Source organism: Geotrypetes seraphini, chromosome 14, assembly GCF_902459505.1.
Source record: "Geotrypetes seraphini chromosome 14, aGeoSer1.1, whole genome shotgun sequence".
In the NCBI taxonomy this organism is placed as follows: Eukaryota; Metazoa; Chordata; class Amphibia; order Gymnophiona; family Dermophiidae; genus Geotrypetes; species Geotrypetes seraphini.
The window spans coordinates 63,325,257-63,350,080 of NC_047097.1; the positions used below are offsets into that span (position 1 = coordinate 63,325,257).

Consider the following 24,824-nt stretch of genomic DNA (forward strand, 5'->3'; position numbering starts at 1 on the left):
AGACTCAGTTTCATATTCATATGACCTGGTTCTGGAAATCATAAAAGAATTATAGGGAAGTTCCAAAAGTTGACAATTTATAAAGGTATTTAACTGGGTAACCAAGGAGTTACTCTTTTGGTTCCCCCAGTGTGAAAATGACATCCCTCATGTTTGAGGTGGAGCCAAGATGGCAGCAGGTTGATTTGCTCTGGAGCTCCTTTGCTTGCAACATTACTCCATGGGTAAATGTAGGGGGTAAAACTAGGCCTTTGATCTATGTGGACCCATAAACTCCTGTTTTAGGACCTATAGATCAATTTGTGAAGTGCAGAAGTACTCAGATGCAGTGGTCCAGTGAGCTGGAACCACTGGGAGCTTTATTGGAGATGGTTTCCAAAATTGGAGACGGTTTCCAAAATTGTACACAATATTCTAAATGAGGTCTCACCAGAGTCTTATACAGGGGCATCAATACCTCTTTTTTCATACTGGCCATACCTCTCCTTGTGCACCCTAGCATCCTTCTAATTTTCACCATCACTTTTTCAACTTGTTTGGCTACCTTAAGATCATCACATACAATCACAACCAAGTCCTGCTCTTCTGTAGTGTACATAAGCTCTTCACCCCCTAAACTATACCATTCCTTCAGGTTTTTGCAGACCAAATTGCATGACCTTGCATTTCTTAGCACTAAATTTCAGCTGCCAAATTTCAGACCATTCTTCAAGCTTCGTCAGGTTTTTCTCCATGTTATTCACATCATCCGGGATGTCTACTTTATTGCGGATTTTTGTATCATCAGCAAAAAAGCAAATCTTACCTAACAGCCCTTCAGCAATATAGCTTATAAAAATGTTTAAAAGGCCAGCCTTTTTTAAATAGTAAAATTAGGATGTTTCCTGATATTACTAGAGGAACTCAGTAAAGCAGAATTGAATTTGTTTTTCTCACATCCAAGAGATACAACTGAAGACTCTCTTTTTCCTTAAATCTCCTTATAAATGTATAAGAAAATACAAATCTGGTGAATATGTGTATGATATTTTTTTTCAATTTTTCAGCCTGCACAGATGATAGCTTTCCTGGCTGCAAATCAACCCATCATATTGGCACCTGGAGTCTTGCCAGTGAACAGGTGTGAACTATGTAGAGACACTGAATTAACCATGGCTTGGGTTTAAATGATTTCACTTGCTTATCTTTTCTTTTTTTCTTTCGATTTTTCTTGCATAGATTTGTCAAAGTATTATTAAAGAAAAGAATGCAATACTGCAAGCAATAAGCCATGAATTTAATATGTTGCTATCATCACGTCAAGGGGTGAAGAAAGCATAGAAAATGATCTGATTTCTGATCTGAGGGAGAAGGGATTACCTTTGCAAGTTAATCGTAAACCACACTAAACCCCTCCTTTACAAAGCCATGCTAGCGTTTTAAGGACCGGCCGCATTGAGGCAATTATTAACATTTGGACCATTAGACATTGCAACCTTATATTGAAAAGAAGTTTTAATACGACTATTTTTTTTATTTTTTTTTACAAAGGAAACCAGAAATGTAGCCCTGGTGGAAATCACATCATGAGACATCTTTAAAAAAAAAGCAGTTAAGTCAACTGATATTTCAGCCACCAGCTCCCCTCTGTCTTCGTTATTTTTGGAAACAGCTTTAGCATGTTGGGAATCAAAAACAGAATCAGCCTCCAGGAACTCAAAGATTTCCTTTAAATATTTATTAAACAGCTATTTAAGAGCTAGTAAATGACATTTTGGAAAATTTACATTGTAACATAGTAGATGATGGTAGATAAAGTTTTCATGTTTCAAGTTTTATTTAAGATTTGATTAATTGCTTAATCATACTTCTAAGCGATGAACATAGCTAAAATTTTTTTTACAACTTTCAGAGGAGCAATACATGCAACGTAGACTAAACGTACAGGACATACGCTACCAATAGAGAAAAAGGTTAAGAAATATAATAATTGATAGAAAATGAGACAAATAAGAGATAAGACAACAGGGAGGGTTAAGCAGAAGGGTTAGGAGATATCAGAGGTCAGAGTTTGATGGAGCAATCCAAATCTGGGGTGCTAACAGTCAAAAGCATCTTTAAAAAGAAAGCATTTTAACTCGCTCTTAAATCTGTCTCTAAGACGCTCTTCCCTTAAGTCAGGGGTAGGCCTTTCTGGTCCTCGAGAGCCGGAGCCAGGTCAGATTTTCAGGATATCCACAATAAATATGCATGAGAAAGATTTGCATCTCAAGGAGGCAGTGCATGCAAATCCATCTCATACATAGATCCTGAAAACCTGACCTGGCTCTGGCTCTTGAGGACCGGAATTGCCTACCCTTGCCTTAAGTGAATAGGGAGAGAATTCCACGTTTGTGGAGCCGTGACAGAGAAAATGTATTGTCGACGAGTGTTGATGATTTTAAGAGAGGGGACAGTCAGTAAGTGTTGGTCGTTGGATCTGAGCATTCTAGCGGGCACATGAGTAATCAAGAGTCTGTCAATAAAATAAAAATAAAATATATTTCTGTATCTCGTTGGCCACGAATTTGGGCTTGGAGATTGAAAAGTACAGCGTCAGCATCTATGAGACAACATGGTTATTTTTGTTGCATTGGATTTTCTGGACCCCAGTTAGATTAAATAAAATAGATAGTTCAAAGTCTAATAGATGCTGGCATTGTCATATTGATATAGGGACTTTGGACCATATGTTATATTTTTGTCCTTTTATATTTATATTTTGGAAGTCCATTTGGGGACAAATAGATCTGGTTCTAGAGTCAAATGTTCCACTATCACAGTGGTTCCCAACCCTGTCCTGGAGGACCACCAGGCCAATTGGGTTTTCAGGCTAGCCCTAATGAATATGCATGAAGCAAATTTGCATGCCTATCACTTCCATCATATGCAAATCTCTCTCATGCATATTCATTAGGGCTAGCCTGAAACCCCGATTGGCCTGGTGTTCCTCCAGGACAGGGTTGGGAATCACTGCACTATCAAATGAGGCCATTTATATGTGGTACGCTACTACATGTGAAACCCACTTTAGATAAATATCCCGCGTAGGAAAACTTGGAACATCCCTCCCCTTTAGAACCACAGAACTCTGGAACAACCTCACATCCCCGCTCAGAAATTCAAGCTCCCTCCAATCCTTCCGCAAATACTCGAAAACTTGACTTTTTTCAAAAATCTAATCACCTCCCGCTCTCTGGTACCCTTGTCCCTCTCTATTCTCAGTTCCTCTCCTATAACCCTTCATTGTAGTTCCTTTCTATCTTAACTCTGTAAACTGTGCCGAGCTCTACGCTCGCGGAGATGGCACGGTATGCAAACCCAAGGTTTAGTTTAGTCTTTTTATGATAATGACAGGCATAGCCATTCAATTGATCGCGAGTAACTGGAAAAACCATAACAGAATAAATTACACTTTTTGGTGGGTGAATTTATGCACTACATACAAATATGAAAGAATTTATGCAGAATGTAGGGGATTTAGTGGTGTATGTAATAAAGTTTGGAGCCCATTGACTAAATTTGTGGAATCATAATAACGTATATTTATTTTATCTTTCTTTCTGTTCATGTACTTTTACACATCCATGGGGGAGAGGGGTTGGAGGGAGGGAAATAAATTTTGATGGTGACATTTAGGTAACTTTATCCTTCATTTATATTATATATTATGCTATATTATGTTATTATTAAATGTAGGAAATCTGAAAATATGGAATGGTATATATGTTACCTGTACAGATAATAGTGCAATGTATGTAATATCTACTGTTATTTTATTTGTTTGCTTTGTTTTTAGATTAAAAACCAATAAAGATTTATTAAAAAAAACAAAAAAAAAAGAGTCTGTCAATGAAGGAGAGACTTGAAAGTTTAACAGTCATATTTTATAGGTTATTCGATGACACACCGGGAGCCAGTGAACTTTTTATAGGAGCGGCGAAACATGGCCAAATTTCTTTGCTTTCACAATGAGTTTGATAGAAGCATTTTGGATGATTTGTAAGCGTCTTATTTCCTTTTGGGTAATTTCCTTAAATAGGGCGTTACAGTAATCGATTTTGAAGATCACCAGAGAGTATATCAGAATGTTAAGTGATTTGGGCTCTACCAATTTTGACACGGAACGACCTGTGCGATCCACTCAGTCTGGCCAACAACATAAACTCATAGCATAAGATATGATGTGATGCTACAAATGCATTCTTGATCCTGATTTGTCCTTGTCATTTTCAGGGCACAAACCATAGAAGTCTGCCCAGCTCTAGCCTTCTTCTCCAACTACTAAAGCTGTCACAGAAGCCTCACTCCAGCCCTTCCGGATTTAGGAGTCGTGGGTTCCTTGCTCAACATGAATTTTCTAAAAGCTCATTTGTCCTTTACCGGAACAAAATATCCTTAATAAATGAAACATTAGCAGATTGAATAACTGAGATCTAGTTCTCCAAAGTCCCCAAAGAAGATTCTAAATTAGCCAGCCTAGAGTAAAGTTCTGCAAGCTTATTCACAGTCTAGATGGACCATTCGGGTCTTTATCTGCCATCATCTACTATGTTACTATGTCTGCTGAAAGAACTGAGCGACTTGGAGAAGAAACTGCTGAATCATAGTTTGTGTCTCTGATACCAGTGTCCAAATATCCTTCAAATTCTCAAATATATTCTTATTGGCTCAGTCTTGGAATTATGGACTTGCATGGAAGATACTTTGCTTTCTCTACTTATATACAGCTTCTTTGTTTATATCTGTATTATATTTATATCTCTCATTGAAGGTTAGCTGAAAACCCACACTTTGAGGCCTATCGTACATTTTTTTGTTTGGCATCAATTTCTCCCCCTTTTACAAAACTGCAAGTGGTTTGTTTTTTTTTACTGCAGGCCAGCGCGCTGAATGCTCCATTCTTCTCCTGACGCTCATAGGAACAGCGTGGAGCATTCAGCGCACCGGCCTGCGCTAATAAAACCACTATCGTGGTTTTGAAAAAAGAGAGGGGAGGGTCTGTGCTTTGGATTCCCTCTCCTTTTTTGCTAGATCTGAATTATACCATGTTTCTGTACAAACATTTTTGTAAAACACCCCCTCCCAACCCCCCCTCGGCAGCGGGAGAGTAGTTCATGCTCTCCCGCCACCATGCAACCCCTTGTGCCTCTGGCAACCCACGCCCTCTCCCCCTTATCTTATTTTCAGATGGCTAGCAGGAGGGATGCCTACTCCCTCCGGCCAGCAGGCCCACCTCTTCAAAATGGCGGGCCTTCCCCTCCCCGGTGCATCCTGGCCCAGACACCTAAGGCCCCATCCATAGAAAGGGCCTTAAACAACCTGGGCCAATCAGAGCCTCAGGCCCCTCTCATTATGCATCTGGGGAGGGGGGTATGTAAGGTTCTGATTGGCTCAGGTGCACAAGGCCTCACTCATAGGAGGGTTGGCAATTATTCCTAATTCTTTTTAAATTGCATTTTAAAAAATTACAACTAATTGTCAAAAATTGCAACTACCTTATTTAAAACTTTTGGCCTATGAGATTTCGGATTCATCTTTAATGGACAGTATAGTCTGTTTAATGTTGAATCAGCCCCCTGGTAACTGGTCGCAGGCCAAGGAGATTCTATGGGACTTGCTCTTTTTGTGTTTAAATTTAAGTATTATATGGTATTGAGAAATGTTAATCTGCATCTAGAGGTCAGGATAGACAGAACACAAAATATTCCGCTATACATTACACAACAGAGACATTTGAATACTTGTCAAAAATTCAGGAATTTTTAGAATTTCTGGAAACTTTAGCCTTTCATGTATATGTGATACCTAGATTCCATGAAAAGGGACATCATTTGGACATTTTGGCTTTCTTCTCAGTCTCTGCTCAAAATATGTGATTAGCAGACGACCACTGGTCATCTATAGTTTGGACAAATCATTTCTTTTATGAATCTATGTTACTTTAGAGAAGTTTTTTTTTACTAGAAGTGAATGAATAGTATTTAATGTACATAATACCATCAATAACAGAGGTATTAGGAGGAGGCAGCTTGTAAACAGTGAAAGGGTCCTTCCCTGTTGTGTTCAAAAGAGTCCCTACTGTTCCCTTCCTGCTGGCATACTTGTTCCCCCCCAGATTATAGATTTTAAGCTTAGCCCCTCCTACTCCACCCTAGCTCCACTCCCTCCCCAGACAGTGGAGTCACTGACCACTTATGGGTAAGGTGTCAGGTCCTCCTTCTGCATTTTAAGATTCAGAGAGAGATGGTTCGTCTGAGAGGTGAGGTTTACCGCAGCCCCCGCAAACAGCCACCTAAGGCTTTTCAAGTTTCCAAATGTTGAAGTGTATATTGGTTTTTCTTGTTACATAGAGCTTTTTGGACCCCAGTTAGATTGCAAAAGTTAAATAGTTCTTTGTCTAATAGTTGCTGGCATTGTAATCTAGATGTAGGAACTTTGGATCATCTTTTGTTCTATTGTCCCCATATCTTAGCCTTTTGGAACTCAATCTGGGATCAAATAAATTGTTTATTGGAAAACCATGTAGCGTTATCTTATGATACTGTGATTTTTGGAATGTGTATGAGGAAAAAGAGTCAGATAACATCGAGTAATAATAAACTTTTAATGATCATGACTGGAGTTGCCATCCAACATATTACTAATAACTGGAAAGATCATACTAGGTTGAACTTTAATTTTTGGTGGAATTCATTATGCCACATATATAGAATGGAAAGATCAATAGCGACACAAAATGGAAATTACAATAATTTTATTAAAATATGGGAGCCATTGGCGTCTTTTTGTCAAGATTAAATGCCATTTTCCTATTAGTCAGACATCATATAATAATGGGAGGGGGGAGGGATACAAAGATAGGTTTCGTTACATGAATGAAGGGTTTTGAGGGAGGGTGGGGAGAGGGTTACATATATATGTTTAGAATATAATGTAAGATATACAAGTGACTTGTTTCATTGTGTTGAATATGATTATTGTACACTTGATGAAAGATTTTTAAAATGAATAAAGAATTTAAAAAAAAAAAAAAAAGTGTATAGCGGAGGCGATGTCTCATGACAGAGAAGCGAAGTTGAGAGAGGCAGTGTTGGGAACAAGGGTGGAGCAAGAGAGATGCTCCACTGAAGTGATCCCAGTACTGGAGGGAACTCAACATGGAATCGGAGGAGTCTTATAGAGCAGTTTCAAAACACTAAGGCGTCCAAAAAAATGACATAAATCGGCACTTGGAGAGCCTAATCACCAGGATGTCCAGGTACTGATTTTTGAAACCATATTTCTGGATATCTTGCAAGGCATTCTATCCACTGTGGGTCCAAGACTAAAGGTGGCATGTTGGATGCGTATTCTGGATGGGCTTTGGACAGGCTTAGACTGTCCAAAGCCTATCCGCCCCTGACTTTGGATATGTTGCGGAATGGAAAGGGTAGATGTGAATTGCTTGTTTACTCTTTCCAAAAATACTAGGACTAGGGGGGACATGAGATGAAGCTACTAAGTAGTAGATTTAAAACAAAATGGATAAAATATTTCTTCACACAAAATGTAATTAAACTCTGGAATTCATTGCTAGAGAATGTGGTGAAATCGGTTAGCTTAGCAGAGTTTAAAAAAGGCTTGGATAATTTTCCAAAAGAGAAGTCCATAGGCCATTTTTGAGACAGCATGGGGAAATTCACTGCTTATTCCTAGGATAAGCAGCATAAAATCTGTTTTATTACTTGGGATTTAGATGGTACTTGGGACCTGGGTTGGCCACTGTTGGAAAGAGGATGCTGAGCTTGATAGACCTTTGGTCTGTCCCAGTAGGGCAATTCTTATGTGAGCCAAGCATAGGAGTATCAAGCCATTGTGACATCACTGATAAGGTTGGCTCTTCGGCATTGATGGAATGACGCATTATGACTTCACAATAGGAGCTCTAGAATGTTGCTACTCTTTGAGTTTCTGTCAGGTGCTTGGGACATGGGATGGCTACTGTTAGAAACAGGATACTGGGCTTGATGGACCTTCAGTCTGTCCCAGTATGACAATTCTTATGTGAGCCAGGTATAGAACAATCAAGCCATTGTGACATCACTTATGAGTGGCTCTTAGGCATTGGTGGAATGAGGCATTATGACATCACAATCTCAACTCTAGAATGTTGCTACTTTATGGGTTTCTGCCAGGTACGTGGGACTTGGGTTGGCCACTGTTGGAAACAGGATACAATGCTTGATGGACCTTAATTCTCTCCTGGTATGGCAATTCTTATGTTCTTATTTTAAATGTCCAAATTCTGACTTAGATGTCCTATTGACAATGCCCTTCTGTGTTCATGTCTAAATCCCACTTCATAAAATGTCTTCTTCTACTGTGTGTATACTTTTATCTACATATAGAATTGGAAATTTTGTAAATGCCCTTTTCTGCCACTAAAAGCATTTTTTTTTTTTTTTTGCCACTAGAAATGGCTGGTAAAAATTACCTTTCTTGTTCCCTATGGATAGAGATTTAGCAGTGTCTTTGCATAGCATCTGACTTTATAGATCTGTCTGTCTACAATAAAATTATAATGTGTGGCAGATGAGGATTTAGAGACAAAGTATTATTTTGCATATGAAAATAAAATGTAATATATATGTTTGTAAAGTATAGAGAAAGAAGATTAGATGCCCAGGTAGGATAATTCATCATTAATTAGATGTCATGTACTGTACAGTGTGTGATGTTGCTGTGGAGTCCAGAGGATGACGTGGCTCATAAAGATGATTGCATAAATCGTCCATAGTTGCTTAGATCTATGTAAATTATGAACTTCCTTGGGGTGACAAACTGGAAAATAAGATCTCTGGAGCTTCTGCAAAAAATATTTAAAAGGAACATAAATGAACTGCTTGAAATCAGTGAAGAAAGGACCCAGTTGCCAATGAATGGGTATGTTTATTTTATATTTATTATTAATATTAATGTTAATATTATTCTATCCCCTCACCTTAAAGATTAATTAGAATCAGTTGCATGAACATTAAAAGGGAGAAACGTGCTGATCTGATGTAGCAAAAATAGCACTGGCAGGTGCACTTTATAGACTAACCGTTTGCTCGAGGCATAAGCTTTCAAGGTCCAGAGTATGCTTCATTTACATCGGAAGATGTGGGTTCAAATCAAAAACTCATGCTTCGTTAGACTGACAAGTCCGTAAGGAGCACTTGCTTCTGCTTCAGTGTTACTGAAACAAGATGCAGCTTCGTCCTTCATTTCAAATAAGGGACGTAAGGAGAAATCACAGATATCAGTTTATAAAAGCAAGAATCAAAAGGGAGTCGGAGATAAAAACCGAGAAGGAGGAGGAAAACGGAGAAGAGGAAAAGAAGCTGAAACTAGGGGGTCTTAGATACTAAATACATGGCATTTTGCATAGAATATCCACATATTTATGTGATCTTAAAGGGAGAAATCATGTTTATACAAAAACAATAGCATGAAACATGGTACAAACCACCCGGTCATTAAGACCTGAAGCAAAGAACTTAGGATATTCCATCATTTCATACCCTAAAACTAGAGGAATACAGGTCCTCTATATTTATATTGCTGGACGAAAACTGTGGAAGTGATTACCATCTTCACTGAGAGCAACTAAGAGCCTAGAAACCATGTCAAAAATGTTTGAAGACCTTTCTGTTTCAGCGAGCATTTCGTGATGATTTGAATTGAATACTGTGATATGATAACCTAATGATGGTCTGGCTGTGGCTCTGTGATACTGATTATATTATGAAGGAGTTTTGTAGATAAGTCTGTTCTTATTATGGTTTTATGTGTTCCATTCTATATGTTAAACCAAAAAAAAAAGTACTAAAGAAGTGTCAAAACAATTTTGAACAACAAATTCACTTCAAAGGTAAATACTTATAACTGATTATTTGACAAATGCATGCCAAGCCTCAGAGACCGATTATTCAAGCAAACAATGCTGAATAAAGAGGTTCGGTCAAGATCTCAATCATTGGCCTATGGCATATAGCAAAAAGAACTATTGTTTAGTATTTTTTAATTCTTTTTAAATATTTTAAATGTTTTTAGAAAAATTTAAGAAAACATCCAATGATGCAAAGAATAGTGCATGACTTTTAAGAAAAAACACTTATCTTAAATATGAAACGGCACTGCATTCAAACCCAACGGGGCCGCCGTTTCACCTGCGATGGCTTCATCAGGGGAAAAGCATTCACAGTGCGGAACATATGTGTCCTAATTCCTTACTGAAAAATTGGGTTTGAATGCAGTGCCGTTTCATATTTAAGATAAGTGTTTTTTCTTAAAAGTCATGCACTATTTTTTGCATCATTGGATGTTTTCTTAAATTTTTCTAAAAACATTTAAAATATTTAAAAAGAATTAAAAAATACTAAACAATAGTTCTTTTTACTATATGCTATAGGCCAATGATTGAGATCTTGATTGAACCTCTTTATTCCATTATATATGTACATCTGTGTTTCACTAAGAATGGTAGATTGTGGGGGTTATACATTTTTTAATATATACATAGTATAACTAAACTATCATAGAAATTCATTGTGGTTAGGAAGCTGATATTTCTGAACCTCCCAAAAGATAATCAGCTACCTGAGAAAGCCAGAGCTCCAAATAATGTAGATTGAAGCCCAATTTGAACTGGATTCCCTAAAACTATGTTGTCAATGTGAGAAATTTGCAGGTTAGAGAGTATTGGAAATGAAAACATTGGGGCTGCACAGACGGGGATGGAGCGGTGAAGGGGACGGTGGGGACGGTGACGGGGACAGATTTTTTTTTTCCCCCGTGTCATTCTCTACTGCACACCTCCAACGAATAATCACCCTCACAGTTGATATTTATTTATTTCACAGAGCTTCAGAGCTGAATATATTTACTCCCATCTCAGGCAGAATTAAACCAGACCCTAAAAGCATTCCCGTTCAATTTTGCTGTCTCGTTTTTTTACATTTTTAATGAATTGTAATTTCTATGTTTGTCTCGGTCAATTCAAGCTTATTTTCTACTCCATCTAAAAGAGTAAAGAAAAAACTGACAGCAGCCTGTGCCAGTTTTGAGTGGAGTTACGTTTTGTATGCAAAAGATGTATCTGCAGGAACGAGTACCATTCTCCCATCTCTCCTTAATCATCTTTTATTAGATTCCCTCCTTAATCTGGCTACATTTTCTGAGCTTGACATCATGTAGAACTCAGTTCTGAATCAAAAGAAGGCTTATGCACTCACCCCATATCCAAGTTTCATATAAATTTGATATTCCACCTATCAAAAAGATGTCTACCGTATTTTCACCCATATACCGCGCACCCGTGTAAAACGTGCACACGGGTATAGCACGCGGGGAACACAAATTTATGTAAAAAAAATTTAATATAGCGCGCACACGCTTATACCGCGCATGCTAAAACCTCCTCCCGCCTACTCCAAACCGCCATCCTCCCCCCCGCTCGCTTACCCGCGTTTTACAACTGTTCCCCCCTGCGAACAGGCATCCTCCCCCCCCCGCTCGCATCACCCCCCTCCCCCGCGAACCTACATCCCCCCCAGCACCACAAAACATCTCTTAACCAATTGGGCACCGGCACCGGCACCAGCACCAATGCACAGGATGTGCCAGTGCCAGTGCCCGAAGATCCTCCCTCATTGGTTTGGGCTGGGCTGGGCTGGGCGGCGCGGTGCGGGAGAGATCCTCCTTCTTCCTGCGCCGGGCTGGACTAGGCTTTGAGCATTTGTGCATGCTCAAAGCCTTCTGGTCTCGCTCTCTCTGAGCCCAAACCAAACCAACGAGGGAGGATCTTCGGGCACTGGCACTGGCACATCCTGTGCATTGGTGCTGGTGCCGATGCCCAATCGGGTAAGAGATGTTTTGCGGTGCTGGGAGGGATGTAGGATCGTGGGGGAGGGGGGGTAACGCGAGCGGGTGGGAGGATGCCGGTTCGCAGGGGGGTTGCCGATCGGAATTGAAAAAAAAATTTGTAAAACGCGCTCACACGTATAACGCACATGGTTATGCACGGTTTGTAAAATCGTGTATAACGTGCGCGTTATATGCGTGAAAATACGGTAAATGGCTTACATAAAATATTGAAATAGCTATAAAACAAAAGAAAATCAAAATTGTGTTAGGACGTAACATGAAATTCTGGGTAAAGGGGTGAACTATAATATATAGAGAAAAGTAGGGAAGGGAAACTAAAAAAGGACGGTCTCTTGTGCGCCAACTGAAGAGCTGAAATCTGCTATGGCGATACAAAATTAAGGTACTAAAAAGGAAAATACTTAAAAATAAGCATCAGCAAACAAAAATGTTTTAAGGCCTCTTTTGAAAAGGTGGTTAAGCCAGGTCTGAAATCTCAGATGGTTAGGAAGGAGATTCCATAATTCGGGTCCTTATACAGAAAAAATAGCTCTGCCAATGGTATCTGGAAAAATTTCTCTGAATGTAGGTATAATCAAATGGTTTTGATTAATAGATCTTAGCGCACTTTAGTAAAAGGAGCTCTTAGTTTAAAGCTCTCTTCTGTACATTAGCCAATCTGTTACCGATTCAGTGGGGTGCCAGTCTGGCAGTCCTCTCTGGTTTCTTTTGGGGATCTGGAACTTTTTTTCTGATGCTTCTGGGAGTGCTTTCAGTTTGTGTTTTCAAGGAGCGTGGTGAGAGAGGATATGATAGAGGTCTACAAAATGCTGAGTGGAGCAGAACGGGTAAATGCGAATCAACTGTTTACTCTTTCGGAAAAAAAAAAAAATATATTACCAAGGCGAGAGGACGCTCCATGAAGTTACACAGTGTTGCTGTTAAATAGGAGAAACAAATTTTCACTCAACGAATAGCTATATTCTGGAGGATACTTGAGGATATGGTAAAAGCAGTTAACATATAAGAACATAAGAATTGCCGCTGCTGGGTCAGACCAGTGGTCCATCGTGCCCTGCAGTCCGCTCGCGCGGCGGCCCTTAGGTCAAAGACCAGTGCCCTATTTGAGTCTAACTTTACCTGCTCCGGTTCAGCAGGAACTTGTCTAACCTTGTCTTGAACCCCTGGAGGGTGCTTTCCCCTATAACAGCTTCCGGAAGAACGTTCCAGATTTCTAGCACTCTCTGGGTGAAGAAGGACTTCCTTACATTTGTACGCAATCTATCCCCTTTTAACTTTAGAGAGCGCCCTCTCATTCTCTCTACCTTGGAGGGGGTGAACAATCTCTTTCTCTACTAGGGTCTATTCCCTTCATTATCTTGAATGTTTCAATCATGTTCCCTCTGGGCTTCGAAAAATGTTTGGGCAAATTCCCGGTGAAAAAGTCCATCGTCTGCTATTCAGGTAGACCTTTAGGGTTAATAGCATGGAATCTTGCTACTCATTGGGATAGTGCCAAGAGTTTGCGATCTAGATTGCAAAGACAGAGCATAGTGAACCTGGTCTTCAAAAGAACCACACTTTAATCACAACCCAAAAAAATGCATCCATAGAGTCTTAAAATAAATAGGGGGGCTCAACCTGAACTGTGTTTAGGCAATATGCCTGCCTCAGGAGTCCAAAGGTTCTTGGCAATGCTCTGAAATTAATGATATAAGTAAACGCCCTTGTCTATTATGTTACATCTCACGATGAGATGTGACATAATAGACAAGGGCACCCTTCATGCCAGCAGTTTTTGTCTGCTGAGCTTGTCCAATCAGAGAACTGTTCCACACCTGATAGAATATGCGCTATATGAGGGATACTGACTGAGAGAAGGAGGCAGTTAGTCTGTTAGACTGAAGGGTGTTGTTTCAGCAGCCAACACGTTGTCCCTCCAGATGCCTCACCCTCAGTGCTAATACATGTCCCTGCACTACAAGTCTGCTCTACTGAATAAGAACCAGCACTAGGTAGCATATTAACCACAGCTAAGACTAGTTCCGGACAAGATCTGTCTGCACTCCAGCTTCATTGCTGATAGCTTCTCACAATGAACACCGAGACAGCCTATTTACATCTCCAAGAGTCGGCTGTAAAAATTTCAGCTTATGGAAAGGAGAGACCTGCCGTACAAACGAGGACCTTTTCAAGCAGTCTACAGAGTGAGGTCAGTTATCCTTCCTATGGTCCAAGGAAGCATTGCCATGTAGAGAATGACACGGGGACAAATTTTTCCCCATCCCCGCAGGAACTGAATTTCACTGTCCCGTCCCCGTGAGTTTTCCCTGCCCCATTCCTGTAAGCTCTGCCTTAACTGCACAAACCTCGAACACTTATGATTTTACAGTGTTTGAGGCTTGTGCAGATGAGGACGGAGCTTAGGCATTGGTGGAATGAGGCATTATGACATCACAATCTGAGCTCTAGAATGTTGCTACTTAGGATTTTAAAGTGTTTGAGGCTTGCGCTGATGAGGACGGAGCTTAGGCATTGGTGGAATGAGGCATTATGACATCACAATCTGTGCTCTAGAATGTTGCTACCTATGATGTTAAAGTGTTTGAGGCTTGTGCAGATGAGGACGGAGCTTAGGCATTGGTGGAATGAGGCATTAGGACATCACAATCTGAGCTCTAGAATGTTGCTACTTAGGATTTTAAAGTGTTTGAGGCTTGCGCTGATGAGGACGGAGCTTAGGCATTGGTGGAATGAGGCATTATGACATCACAATCTGTGCTCTAGAATGTTGCTACCTATGATGTTAAAGTGTTTGAGGCTTGTGCAGATGAGGACGGAGCTTAGGCATTGGTGGAATGAGGCATTAGGACATCACAATCTGAGCTCTAGAATGTTGCTACTTAGGATTTTAAAGTGTTTGAGGCTTGCGCTGATGAGGACGGAGCTTAGGCATTGGTGGAATGAGGCATTATGACATCACAATCTGAGCTCTAGAATGTTGCTACTTAGGATTTAAAGTGTGTAAGGCTTGTACAGATGAGGACAGAGCTTGCAGGAATGGGGCAGGGACAGGAAAAGAACTCGCCAGGATGGGACGGGAAAATGAGTTCCCACGGGGACAGGGAAAAACGTGGTCCTGTGTCATTCTCTATTGCCAAGTTCCAAGTGAGTCAGGTCCTTCTGGCATGTAATTTCTTAGGTTAGCACCATTAGTAATGTCTCAGGAATAATTATGAGTTGCTATCTCAGGTGCTGCCAAACTTATATATCCTTCTCTGTTATACATACAGTACACATATATTTTTTTATATTACCAATAAATTGTAATATATTTCCAAAGTGTGGCACTCTACTCTCACATTGCCACCAAAACCTTTGTGAAACCTTTTTTCTTTATTTTAGGAACAGCTCAGGACAAAATCATACTCCAAGCAGACGAGACAAGCTGCAAACTAACAGAGTAATTATTAGCAAATCACGTAACTAGCTCTACAATGTTATCAAGAATCATTTGATCTAACCCAGATTATAATGGTACACATTTTTATGCTATTTTCATAGACCCCCTGATGCAGACATTAGACTGAAACATGGCCTATGTTGGGTTCCTCATTAAAGGTGTGAATGTTTATCCATTTTTGGAGGCCTTTAATGCTTTTTCTTGGTTTGTTGCTCCTTCTGTGCTATAGATTCCTTCACTTTCGTTGCTGCTGCAATGATATTCAACAGTATTATCTGGGTAAAGCTGCTGAATACCAGCAGATGAACATAGGAATGAGAAATTGTGAGATCATTCTGGGATTTCTCCAGATATTTCCATTTAAATATAGGGTCCACCTTTTATCGACCAAACTTGATTTCCTGACTGGGATTATTTCTGGTATTTTTCTAATATTTGCTTCTGTATTTTTTCCCCCCCTACAGGTAAAGATTTTGGATGTAATGAAAGGAAATAACCAGAGCATGCCTATAGAGTTTGACATGATTGGACTGTCCAGTCACCCAGAACTCCAGCCCTTGTTCTTCACCATCTTCTTCGTCGTCTACATAGCAGCTTTGGTGGGCAACGTTGCAATCACTACCATCATTGCTTCTGACTCTCGTCTTCATACGCCCATGTACTTCTTTCTCATTAACTTGTCCATCTTGGACATCTGTTGTACAACCGCTGCTATTCCTAAGGTTTTACAGATCATTCAGTCAAAGAAGAAAACCGTGTCCTTCCCTGAATGCATAACTCAGTTGTGTATCTTCTCCACAGCCCTGAGTGCAGAGCTCATACTCTTGACGGTGATGGCCTGTGATCGTTATGTTGCAATATGCATCCCACTCCATTATAGTACCATTATGAACAGGAATACTTGTATCCTTCTGGCTGTAGCTGTCTGGTTTCTTGGGTTCTTGAATGCAATTGTGCACACTGGCTTAATTCTAAGGTTAAAATTCTGCAAATACAACATAATCGATCACTTTTTCTGTGAACTTCCCTCAGTGTTAAAGGCGGCCTGCTCGGACACGCATATCAATAACATGGCAGTTATTATTGCAGATGTGTTTTTGGGTATGGCTTGTTTTATTTTAACATCTCTGTCTTACACACATATCATCTCAACCATATTGAAAATCCGTTCTGCTGAGAAAAAGAAGAAAGCCTTTTCTACCTGTGCATCGCACATCACCGTTGTGACGTTGTTCTACGGAGGTGTTATCTACACTTACGTTCGGCCTGGTTTCAACTACATCCTGGAGGCTGACAAAGTAATGTCCGCATTTTATACAATTGCCTCTCCTGTGCTGAACCCCATTATTTACAGTTTAAGAAACAAAGAGGTTATCAATGCTTTCAAAAAATTAAGGAATAGAATCTTCTACCCACAAAAATAGTAGCCGTTTACAATGTGATATGTAGTTTTTAATTTCATATTTTTCCTATGATCCAGGATTTCTAGGCAAATTATAATGTACAGGAAATTATATAACAATACAAGGTAGAATAATCACAAAGAAGAAACAGATTAAAGAACTGAAATACTAGTTCTGGGGCTGGGGTGGATTGAGGCTTGATTTTCATCTCTGCTCTGTAATGCAGATGGTTTGAAACTAGAAGCTATAAAGGGATTATAGGGAAGTCAAATTTAATCAAATAATAATAATTGGGTCTTTCTGGAAATCGAGGGCTCCTTTTACTAAGACGTGCTAACCGATTTGGATTAGATCTGTCTAATGACCCAAATAGTTGAGTTTTGTCTCATGATTTCTGTGTAAGTTGTTACTGCTTGGTTTATCCTGAAAATTAAACCAAAAACAAAAAAAATTGACACTGGGAGATCCACAGAGAAGAAAAAACAGAAGAAACCAAAAAACACTGTGAAGTGACGATGTTCCTGAAATGGACTTTATTGAAAATTTCAAAGTTCCGAAAGTATAATCGAGCAATCCACATAAGAAATAAAATAATCCGCATAAAAACCTGAAAGACCTAGTCCGCTGAAAGCGTGGGACCCCACAACCAGATAGTCTTCTTCAGAGTCCTACGGTAGTAGATACGTGGCGTAACACGTTTTAAAAGTTCCCTGAAAAGCTTTCTGTTTATAGATGCCTTCAACCTATAATTTATCCGAAAAAAGTTATTTTTTATTTCCCCCTTTACATTTTCCCTCCACCATCCTTATTGAGCTTCCCATATATGTATATATGTTACCTCTCTTTTCTAAAACAAATTGTAGTTCTATCCCTGCTGCCCTTATGTACCAGTCAATATACATATTCGTATGCGATTTCAAATCTTTTCGCAAAGAAATCAAAACCCATCTATTCAAAAAATTTATACAGATGTCATAACTCCAACCTGGATTCCCCTCAGTGTGACTCCCCCATCCTCCCTCCTTCACCAGTTACCCTTCCCCTCAAAGCCCAAGCTTGTCAACTGCTTCCCTAGCTGCATATATACTGAAACTGCACTATATCCTATCTGTACAGCATCCCGAATTGTATATCCACTGAAATAGCCCAATTCTCCTTGCTGTATCCCATTCTCTATACTATACCATTCTTCTTGTAACTCCTCTGTTAATGTTCTTCTTCTTGTAACTCTTCTGGAAAAGTCCAGAAGTCTCTTTGTAATCATCCTGGAAATGTCCAGATGTCTCTTTTGTAATCCACCCAGAAGGTGCAAGGTTGAGGCGGAATAGAAATCAGTAATGTAATGTATTGTCTAAAATATTTTATTGTGAATAATTTGTAAGTTTTATGACTTTTAATGTTCTTAAAAAAATTTTTCTTGTACTTTGCTTAGAAATGCTTGATAAGTGATCAAATCAAATTTTAATAAAACTTGAAACTTGATGTGAGAAAATTTAAAAAAAAAATAGAAAATGACTCAAACACAAACTGGAAATGTTTTTCATGTATGTTCCTGAAGATTAGTGATATGTTTCTACCCATTTTCTCTCACAAAAAGTGCTGAGTTCACCTAGACTTTGTAAATTACTCAGGGAATTCTACATGTCGCAGTCCTAGGTTAGTAATGGGAGTTGACAGGATGGCACATATTACGCCAATTCTGAAGCAATTACTTTGATTACCAGTTAACCCTTTCAGGACCAAGGGACATATTTGTCCCATAACTTTAAAATCCTATAAATTTTGATTGGGATAGTCTACAGTTCTAAATTTGATATGTACGGATTCCATATGATACTGCCTTTATGTAAACAAACTGGTTCCGACATTCATTCATTAGCGTCGTTGCTAAATTGACGAGAAGATTCACTTGCCACACTGTCCATAAGCCAGAAGTGTGATCTAAATAAAAATAATGATATTTCACAAAAAAAATCAATTTTTTGGCATCTGCAAGCCCTTTTTACCATAAAAATGTCGTCAAAACCACAAAAATTGGCCTACGATCCTTATGGTCCTGAAAGGGTTAAAGGTGCAACATGAAATTGTTTCTGAGGTCCACCAGACTATTTACCATCAAACACCAGGGTACTTTCAACAAGTTGTGGCACTCTATAAGTCTAATAGATCGTTATGATCTGAAAAGCAAAAGCTATTAATTCCAATAGCGCAGGGAAATTATGTAGACACTAGAGTGATGACTTTTTGTATTGCTGGTGTTAAAACATGGAATGCTCTGGTGAGCCAATTGCGACTGTCCGTAAATCAGTTTCAGTTTAAGAAACAGTTATAAACTCAGCTGGCCGTTACTGCATTTTTGAGATTTATTAGTTGGCATTTGAAGAATGTGTTCTTGTGATGTACATAAGAACATAAGAATTGCCACTGCTGGATCAGGTCCATCGTGCCCAGCATTCCGCTCACGCGGTGGCCCTCTGGTCAAAGACCAGCACCCTATCTGAGACTAGCCCTACCTGCGTACGTTCCGGTTCAGCAGGAACTTGTCCAACTTTGTCTTGAATCCCTGGAGGGTGTTTTCCCCTATAACAGCTTCTGGAAGAGCGTTCCAGATTTCTACCACTCTCTGGGTGAAGAAGAACTTCCTTATGTTCGTATGGAATCTATCCCCTTTTAACTTTAGAGAGTGCCCTCTCATTCTCCCTACCTTGGAGAGGGTGAACAATCTGTCTTTATCTACTAAGTTTATTCCCTTCATTATCTTGAATATTTTGATCATGTCCCCTCTCAGTCTCCTCTTTTCAAGGGAGAAGAGGCCCAGTTTCTCTAATCTCTCGCTGTACAACAACTCCTCCAGCCCCTTAACCATCTTAGTCGCTCTTCTCTGGACCCTTTCGAGTAGTACCGCGTCCTTCTTCATGTATGGTGACCAGTGCTGGACGCAGTACTCCAGGTGAGGGTGCACCATGGCCCTGTACTGCGGCATGATAACCCTCTCCGATCTGTTCCCCTTCTTTATCATTCCTAGCATTCTGTTGCCCTTTTCACCGCCGCCGCACATGGCGCAGGCGGCTTCATTATTGGTTGATATGTGCAAAGAAGAAATTGTTTAATTATGTAGATTTTATGATATCTTTTGCTTTCATCTTATGCATGTTTTAATTGCTGTAAACCGTTTAGTTTTTTTTTGTAAATGGTATAAAAAAGTTTCAAAAAAATCAATCCTCTGTCTGATCACTGACTAGACTCCTTCTGATTTTCTTTATGTAGTTTCAATATCTTCTGAGTGATTACAAATTAGGGGGTGTAGTTATCAATGTGAGATATCATAAGGATAACTTGTTCTAGTGTACCACAGGTCTAATTTTATGCAATGAGACCTAGTTATTAATAACTGGATTTAGCAGTAACATAGCACATCTTAACTGTATCCCATGTTGATAACTTCCCTTCTAAGGGCCTGTTTCTACATATAGTACCAAACGCTTTGTCACCAACTAGAACAATGCTGAGCATGATTCTACAAGGTGCACGTAGCTTTTATAGAATCACGCTAAGCACCAGTGCTTTGCATAACTTTTAGGCACGTCCATTGAGGCCAAGGAAAATCCCTGTAGGAGAGCATGGGAAGAGGATCCGGCCCTAGAAGCAAAGCATTTGGAGGGATGCAGGTTGTGCCTTGGTTCCATTTTGTGCATAGGGTGGGGGAGTTGATATTAGACGCCCCTTATCAGAATATGAGTGTTGCTATTGTGAAATCATAAAGCAAAGGGTTCCACTAAATACATGGAAGATTTTCCACTTCATTAGACATCTAACAAAGACCTTTTCATGCAGATCACATGTTCCACTCCGCTGTTGATTTTGGCCATTGTGAAATCAGGAATCTGAGCATATTTTTCTGGTCTACCCACAACATACACCAACCTGCACAGGTTCCAACGGAGATCTTCACATGTATATAGCAACTTCTAAAGTTACTAATTTCACACATTGGTCACGGTACAGTGTAAATACCAAATTTGAACATGCAAAAACATGTGGGAAGCCTTCTAAAATGGCCTCCTTAGTAACTCATTAGCTGATAGCTTTAAAACAGTGTTCCTAAACATGTCTGGAGGACCACCAGCCAGTCTGGATTTTGGGATAGCCCTAATGAATATGCATGAAAGAAATTTGCATATAATGCAGATGAAAGGCATGCACATTCATTAGGGTTATCTTGAAAACCTGACTGGCTGGTGGTCCTCCAGGACAGGGTTGAGAACCACTGCTTTTAAAAAAATCAGAGCAGGGATGCACTTTGAGCCTGAATCTTCCTTCTGACCCCAAATAACTAGTATTTCAAATTTTTACTCTTCTTTCTGTGTGCAGTTATTCTACCTTTTATTGTTATGCAATTTTTTTTTTCCTTTTACTAAACAGGGCTAGAGGTTTTTAGCAAGGGCCAGTGAATTCCTTTGAGCTTCGGTGCATTTACCTCACTGGCCCAAGCTAAAAAAAACTCTAGTGCCGTTTAGTAAAACCCAGCATAAGTTCCTGGATCTATACTAAATAGTACATTTTTAAACTGTTATTATTTATACGAGCACACCTTTCTTTCTAGTAGTTTCTTGAGAGCATTGATAACCTCTTTGTTTCTCAAACTGTAAATAATGGGATTCAGAACAGGCGAGGCAATTGTATAAAGAGCAGACATTACTTTATCAGCCGCCAGGACGTTGCTGAAAGCAGGTCGGACGTAGGTGTAAATAATACCCCCATAGAACAACGTCACAACGGTGAGGTGGGATGCACAGGTAGAAAAGGCTTTCTTCTTTTTGTCAGCTGAACGGATTTTTAATATGGCCGAGATGATATATGTGTAAGATACGACTGTTAGAAGGAAACAAACCATGCCCAATATAACATCTGCAATTATAATTGCTACATTATTGAAATAAGTGTCTGAGCAGGCCACCTTTAACACTGGGGGGATTTCACAGAGTAAATGGTCAATGATATTGCGCTGGCAAAATTTTAACCTCAGGATTAAGCTAGTGTGCACCATTGAATTAACGAACCCAAGTAGCCAGACGGCCGCAGCCAGAAGAATGCATGACCTCCTGCTCATAATGGTACCATAATGCAGTGGTTGGCATATTGCAACATAACGGTCGTAAGCCATCACCGTCAAGAGCATGGTCTCTGTACCTAAGACTGAGGAGAAGATACACAACTGAGCTATGCATTCAGAGAAGGACATCATTTTCTCCTTAGAGCGGATGATCTGTAAAATTTTAGGAATAGCAGCTGTTGTGCAACAGATGTCCAAGACGGACAAGTTAACGAGAAAGAAGTACATGGGAGTATGAAGACGAGAGTCAGAAGCAATGACGGTAGTGATTGCGACGTTGCCGAGCAAAGCTGCCATGTAGATAACGAGAAAGATGGTGAAGAACAAAGGCTGGAGATATTGGCAACTAGACAGGCCAATCATATAAAACTCTACGGGCATGCTCTGGTTGTTTTCTTCCATTAGAGTTGAAATTTTAATCTGTAGAAATGAAACGACAGCACACTTTAGAAAAATACCAAGATTAAGATGTCTAACTATTTACCATCTAGGTCTCTGCATTCTGAGAATTTAGGCTAACCCAACGCTGTGCGCCAAAAACTAACACCAGCTCAATGGTGGCATTAGCGTCTAGCGTGCGCCACAATCTAGCGAGTGCTAAAACCGCTAGTGCAGCTTAGTCAAAGGAGCCCTAAAAACAAATGCTAATCCGAAATATGCTGACCTCGGTAAAATGGCCTCTTGCAGTGCGGGGGTCAAATTGTAGAACTCACTTGTCGGTCAATTACAAAAATGTCATGAAACTATTAAAACGCATTTTTCTAGGAACTGATCTTTGCGGCTGTTCTTTTGATGGGCACTTTACGTGATTTTCTGACGGATAAATGTTATTGTTTGTTTGATTTTTTTTTTCGCTTTAATTCTTTATTTAATTTTAACAATCGACAATCTAAAAAAAAAAAAAAAGTCAAAAAGAAATAACAATCTGTATCTCTAAAGAAAATCACTACGAAATATTTCATATTACAGAAGATAATGAAAAGTTATACAGATTATAGTTAGACCACCATATATATGGAGAAGGAGCTGAAATTAAACTGAAATAACATGTTAAAGGAAAACTAAGGAAGTGGCAATACAGATCCTAAACATTTCTTTCTTTTCAAACTAACATACTGGAATAACTCGGGAAGCTTCTATAAGTTGTACTTTAATGGAAATAAATTTGGATAATTGCTGCGGCTCATAAAATACATATGTTCCCATTAAATATCATGACACACTTGCAGGGATATCTCAAAACGAAGGTTGCTCCCAACTGAATGACCTTCGACCTCAAAATCAAAAATTGTTTCCTTCGCTTTTGAGTAGGACGTAACACATCTGGATACATTCTTATAACGTTAGTCAAAATGGGAACATCCTTATATTTGAAAAATAGCTTAAGCATGCAAACCCTATCTGAATCTATAGCAAATTGCAACCAATAATGTAGCTGAAGTCTGGACCTCCGTATCCGACGTCTCCAGGACATTAGATAAGTCCAAACTGTCAGCAGATAAATTCTGCTGCTTTGGAGTTTGTTTGATTTTATTTGTCTTACTGAATTATGTAAGTAACGATATGTAAACCATTTAGGTTTCAACGGTCTATAGATTTTTTAAATAAAATAAATATGTCCACCCATTAGACACGAATTGCCATACAAAAGGCATGTTTAATTCAGAATAGCTTAGTAGAAGTTTCTTTCTCTATTAAACCATACCATTAGATTACATTGCAAATCAGAAAACTAAACTATTTTTGTTTATATATTTATAAATGTTTAATAATTATACAAGAGGAAATAATGAATAAACATAAAAGTCAATAGCAGAAACACCAACATATATACCCCTCCCCCTTTTACAAAACTGCGAAAGCGGTTTTTTTTATTTTTAATTCTTTATTCATTTTCAAAATTACATTAAATGTATATATATATTCAATCACATTAACAATAAATATATCATTTTACATTCTATCATTTGTACAGTACCTAAATTTTTATCCCTCCCCCTTCCCACCCCTCCCTACCATATATTCCATAATCATATAAAAAACCCTACCCAAATTAATTGATACATTAAAGGGAAACATTTTCAACTAATCCTTACAAAATTCTGCTAATGGTTTCCACACATCCTGAAATTTCTTGAAATACCCTCTTTGTACTGCAATAAATCTTTCCATTTTATAGATATGGCACAAAGAGTTCCACCAAAAACTGTAATTTAGTCTCTTCCAATCCTTCCAATTATATGTAATTTGCTGAACGGCAACACCAGTCATTATAAGTAACAATTTATTGTTGTTCGCAGAAATCTGACTTTTTTGCTCTCATTTCCATACCAAAAATCACAGTATCATAGGATAATGCCACTGGGTTATCTAATAAACTATTAATTTGGTCCCAAATTGATTTCCAAAAATTCATAATAAATGGGCAATGAAAGAATAAATGATCTAAAGTTCCTGCTTCTAGATGGCGGTTTTTAGCACCGGCCAGCACGCTGAATGCTATCCGCTGCCAATTTGTAGAAACAAAATTCTATGTTTTCACATTGTTTCAGATCATTGATTGACCCATGTCCACGTCATTCTCTTCTTGGTCAGGCTGAGAACTTTTTTTAGCACCCCTTCATAGCTTGCCTCATTGAAAATCCAGCCTTAAACTTGTATGTGATTCGGTCCAAAGGGAATGGTGGATGGGCAGAGATTTTTATTTTCTTAATTTAATCTAACCTTGGCATATTTAGTCCACTTAACCACATCCAGCTCAAGGTGGATTACGAAAAGACAGTTTTGCACACATATGAGGGGGCTGCTGAAAAGCTCTCAACCCAACCAACAAAGCGGGGGCAGTCTCTGTCGAGGGCTACTCACTTTTACAAAACTGTGCAAGTGGTTTTTAGCGCTGGCTGGTGCGCTGAATGCAGTGCACTGCTCCGACGCTCAT

General features: G+C 39.2%; 2 protein-coding genes across 2 annotated transcripts; one reads left to right on the forward strand and one right to left on the reverse strand.

Annotated features, from left to right (window-relative positions):
• The first annotated feature begins 137 nt into the window (after window positions 1–137).
• LOC117348142 (olfactory receptor 13G1-like) lies at window positions 138–23,699 on the forward strand. Its single transcript, XM_033919846.1, has 5 exons — window positions 138–224; window positions 1,047–1,120; window positions 15,313–15,370; window positions 15,835–16,740; window positions 23,598–23,699. The coding sequence occupies exons 1-5, from the start codon at window positions 138–140 to the stop codon at window positions 23,697–23,699; spliced, it is 1,227 nt and encodes a 408-aa protein (XP_033775737.1).
• LOC117348501 (olfactory receptor 13G1-like) lies at window positions 21,347–22,288 on the reverse strand. The gene has a single exon (XM_033920716.1). It carries the CDS (start codon window positions 22,286–22,288, stop codon window positions 21,347–21,349), a length of 942 nt encoding a protein of 313 aa, XP_033776607.1.
• Window positions 23,700–24,824: the final 1,125 nt, after the last annotated feature.

Excerpts from the sequence above, each read along its gene's own strand:
- LOC117348142 (XM_033919846.1), top strand. The coding sequence starts at position 138 with ATGACATCCCTCATGTTTGAGGTGGAGCCAAGATGGCAGCAGGTTGAT. Across the intron at positions 225-1,046 it reads CTTGCAACATTACTCCATGG|CCTGCACAGATGATAGCTTT; the intron begins GTAAATGTAGGG and ends TCAATTTTTCAG. Across the intron at positions 1,121-15,312 it reads GGAGTCTTGCCAGTGAACAG|GAACAGCTCAGGACAAAATC; the intron begins GTGTGAACTATG and ends TCTTTATTTTAG.
- LOC117348501 (XM_033920716.1), bottom strand. The coding sequence starts at position 22,288 with ATGGAAGAAAACAACCAGAGCATGCCCGTAGAGTTTTATATGATTGGC.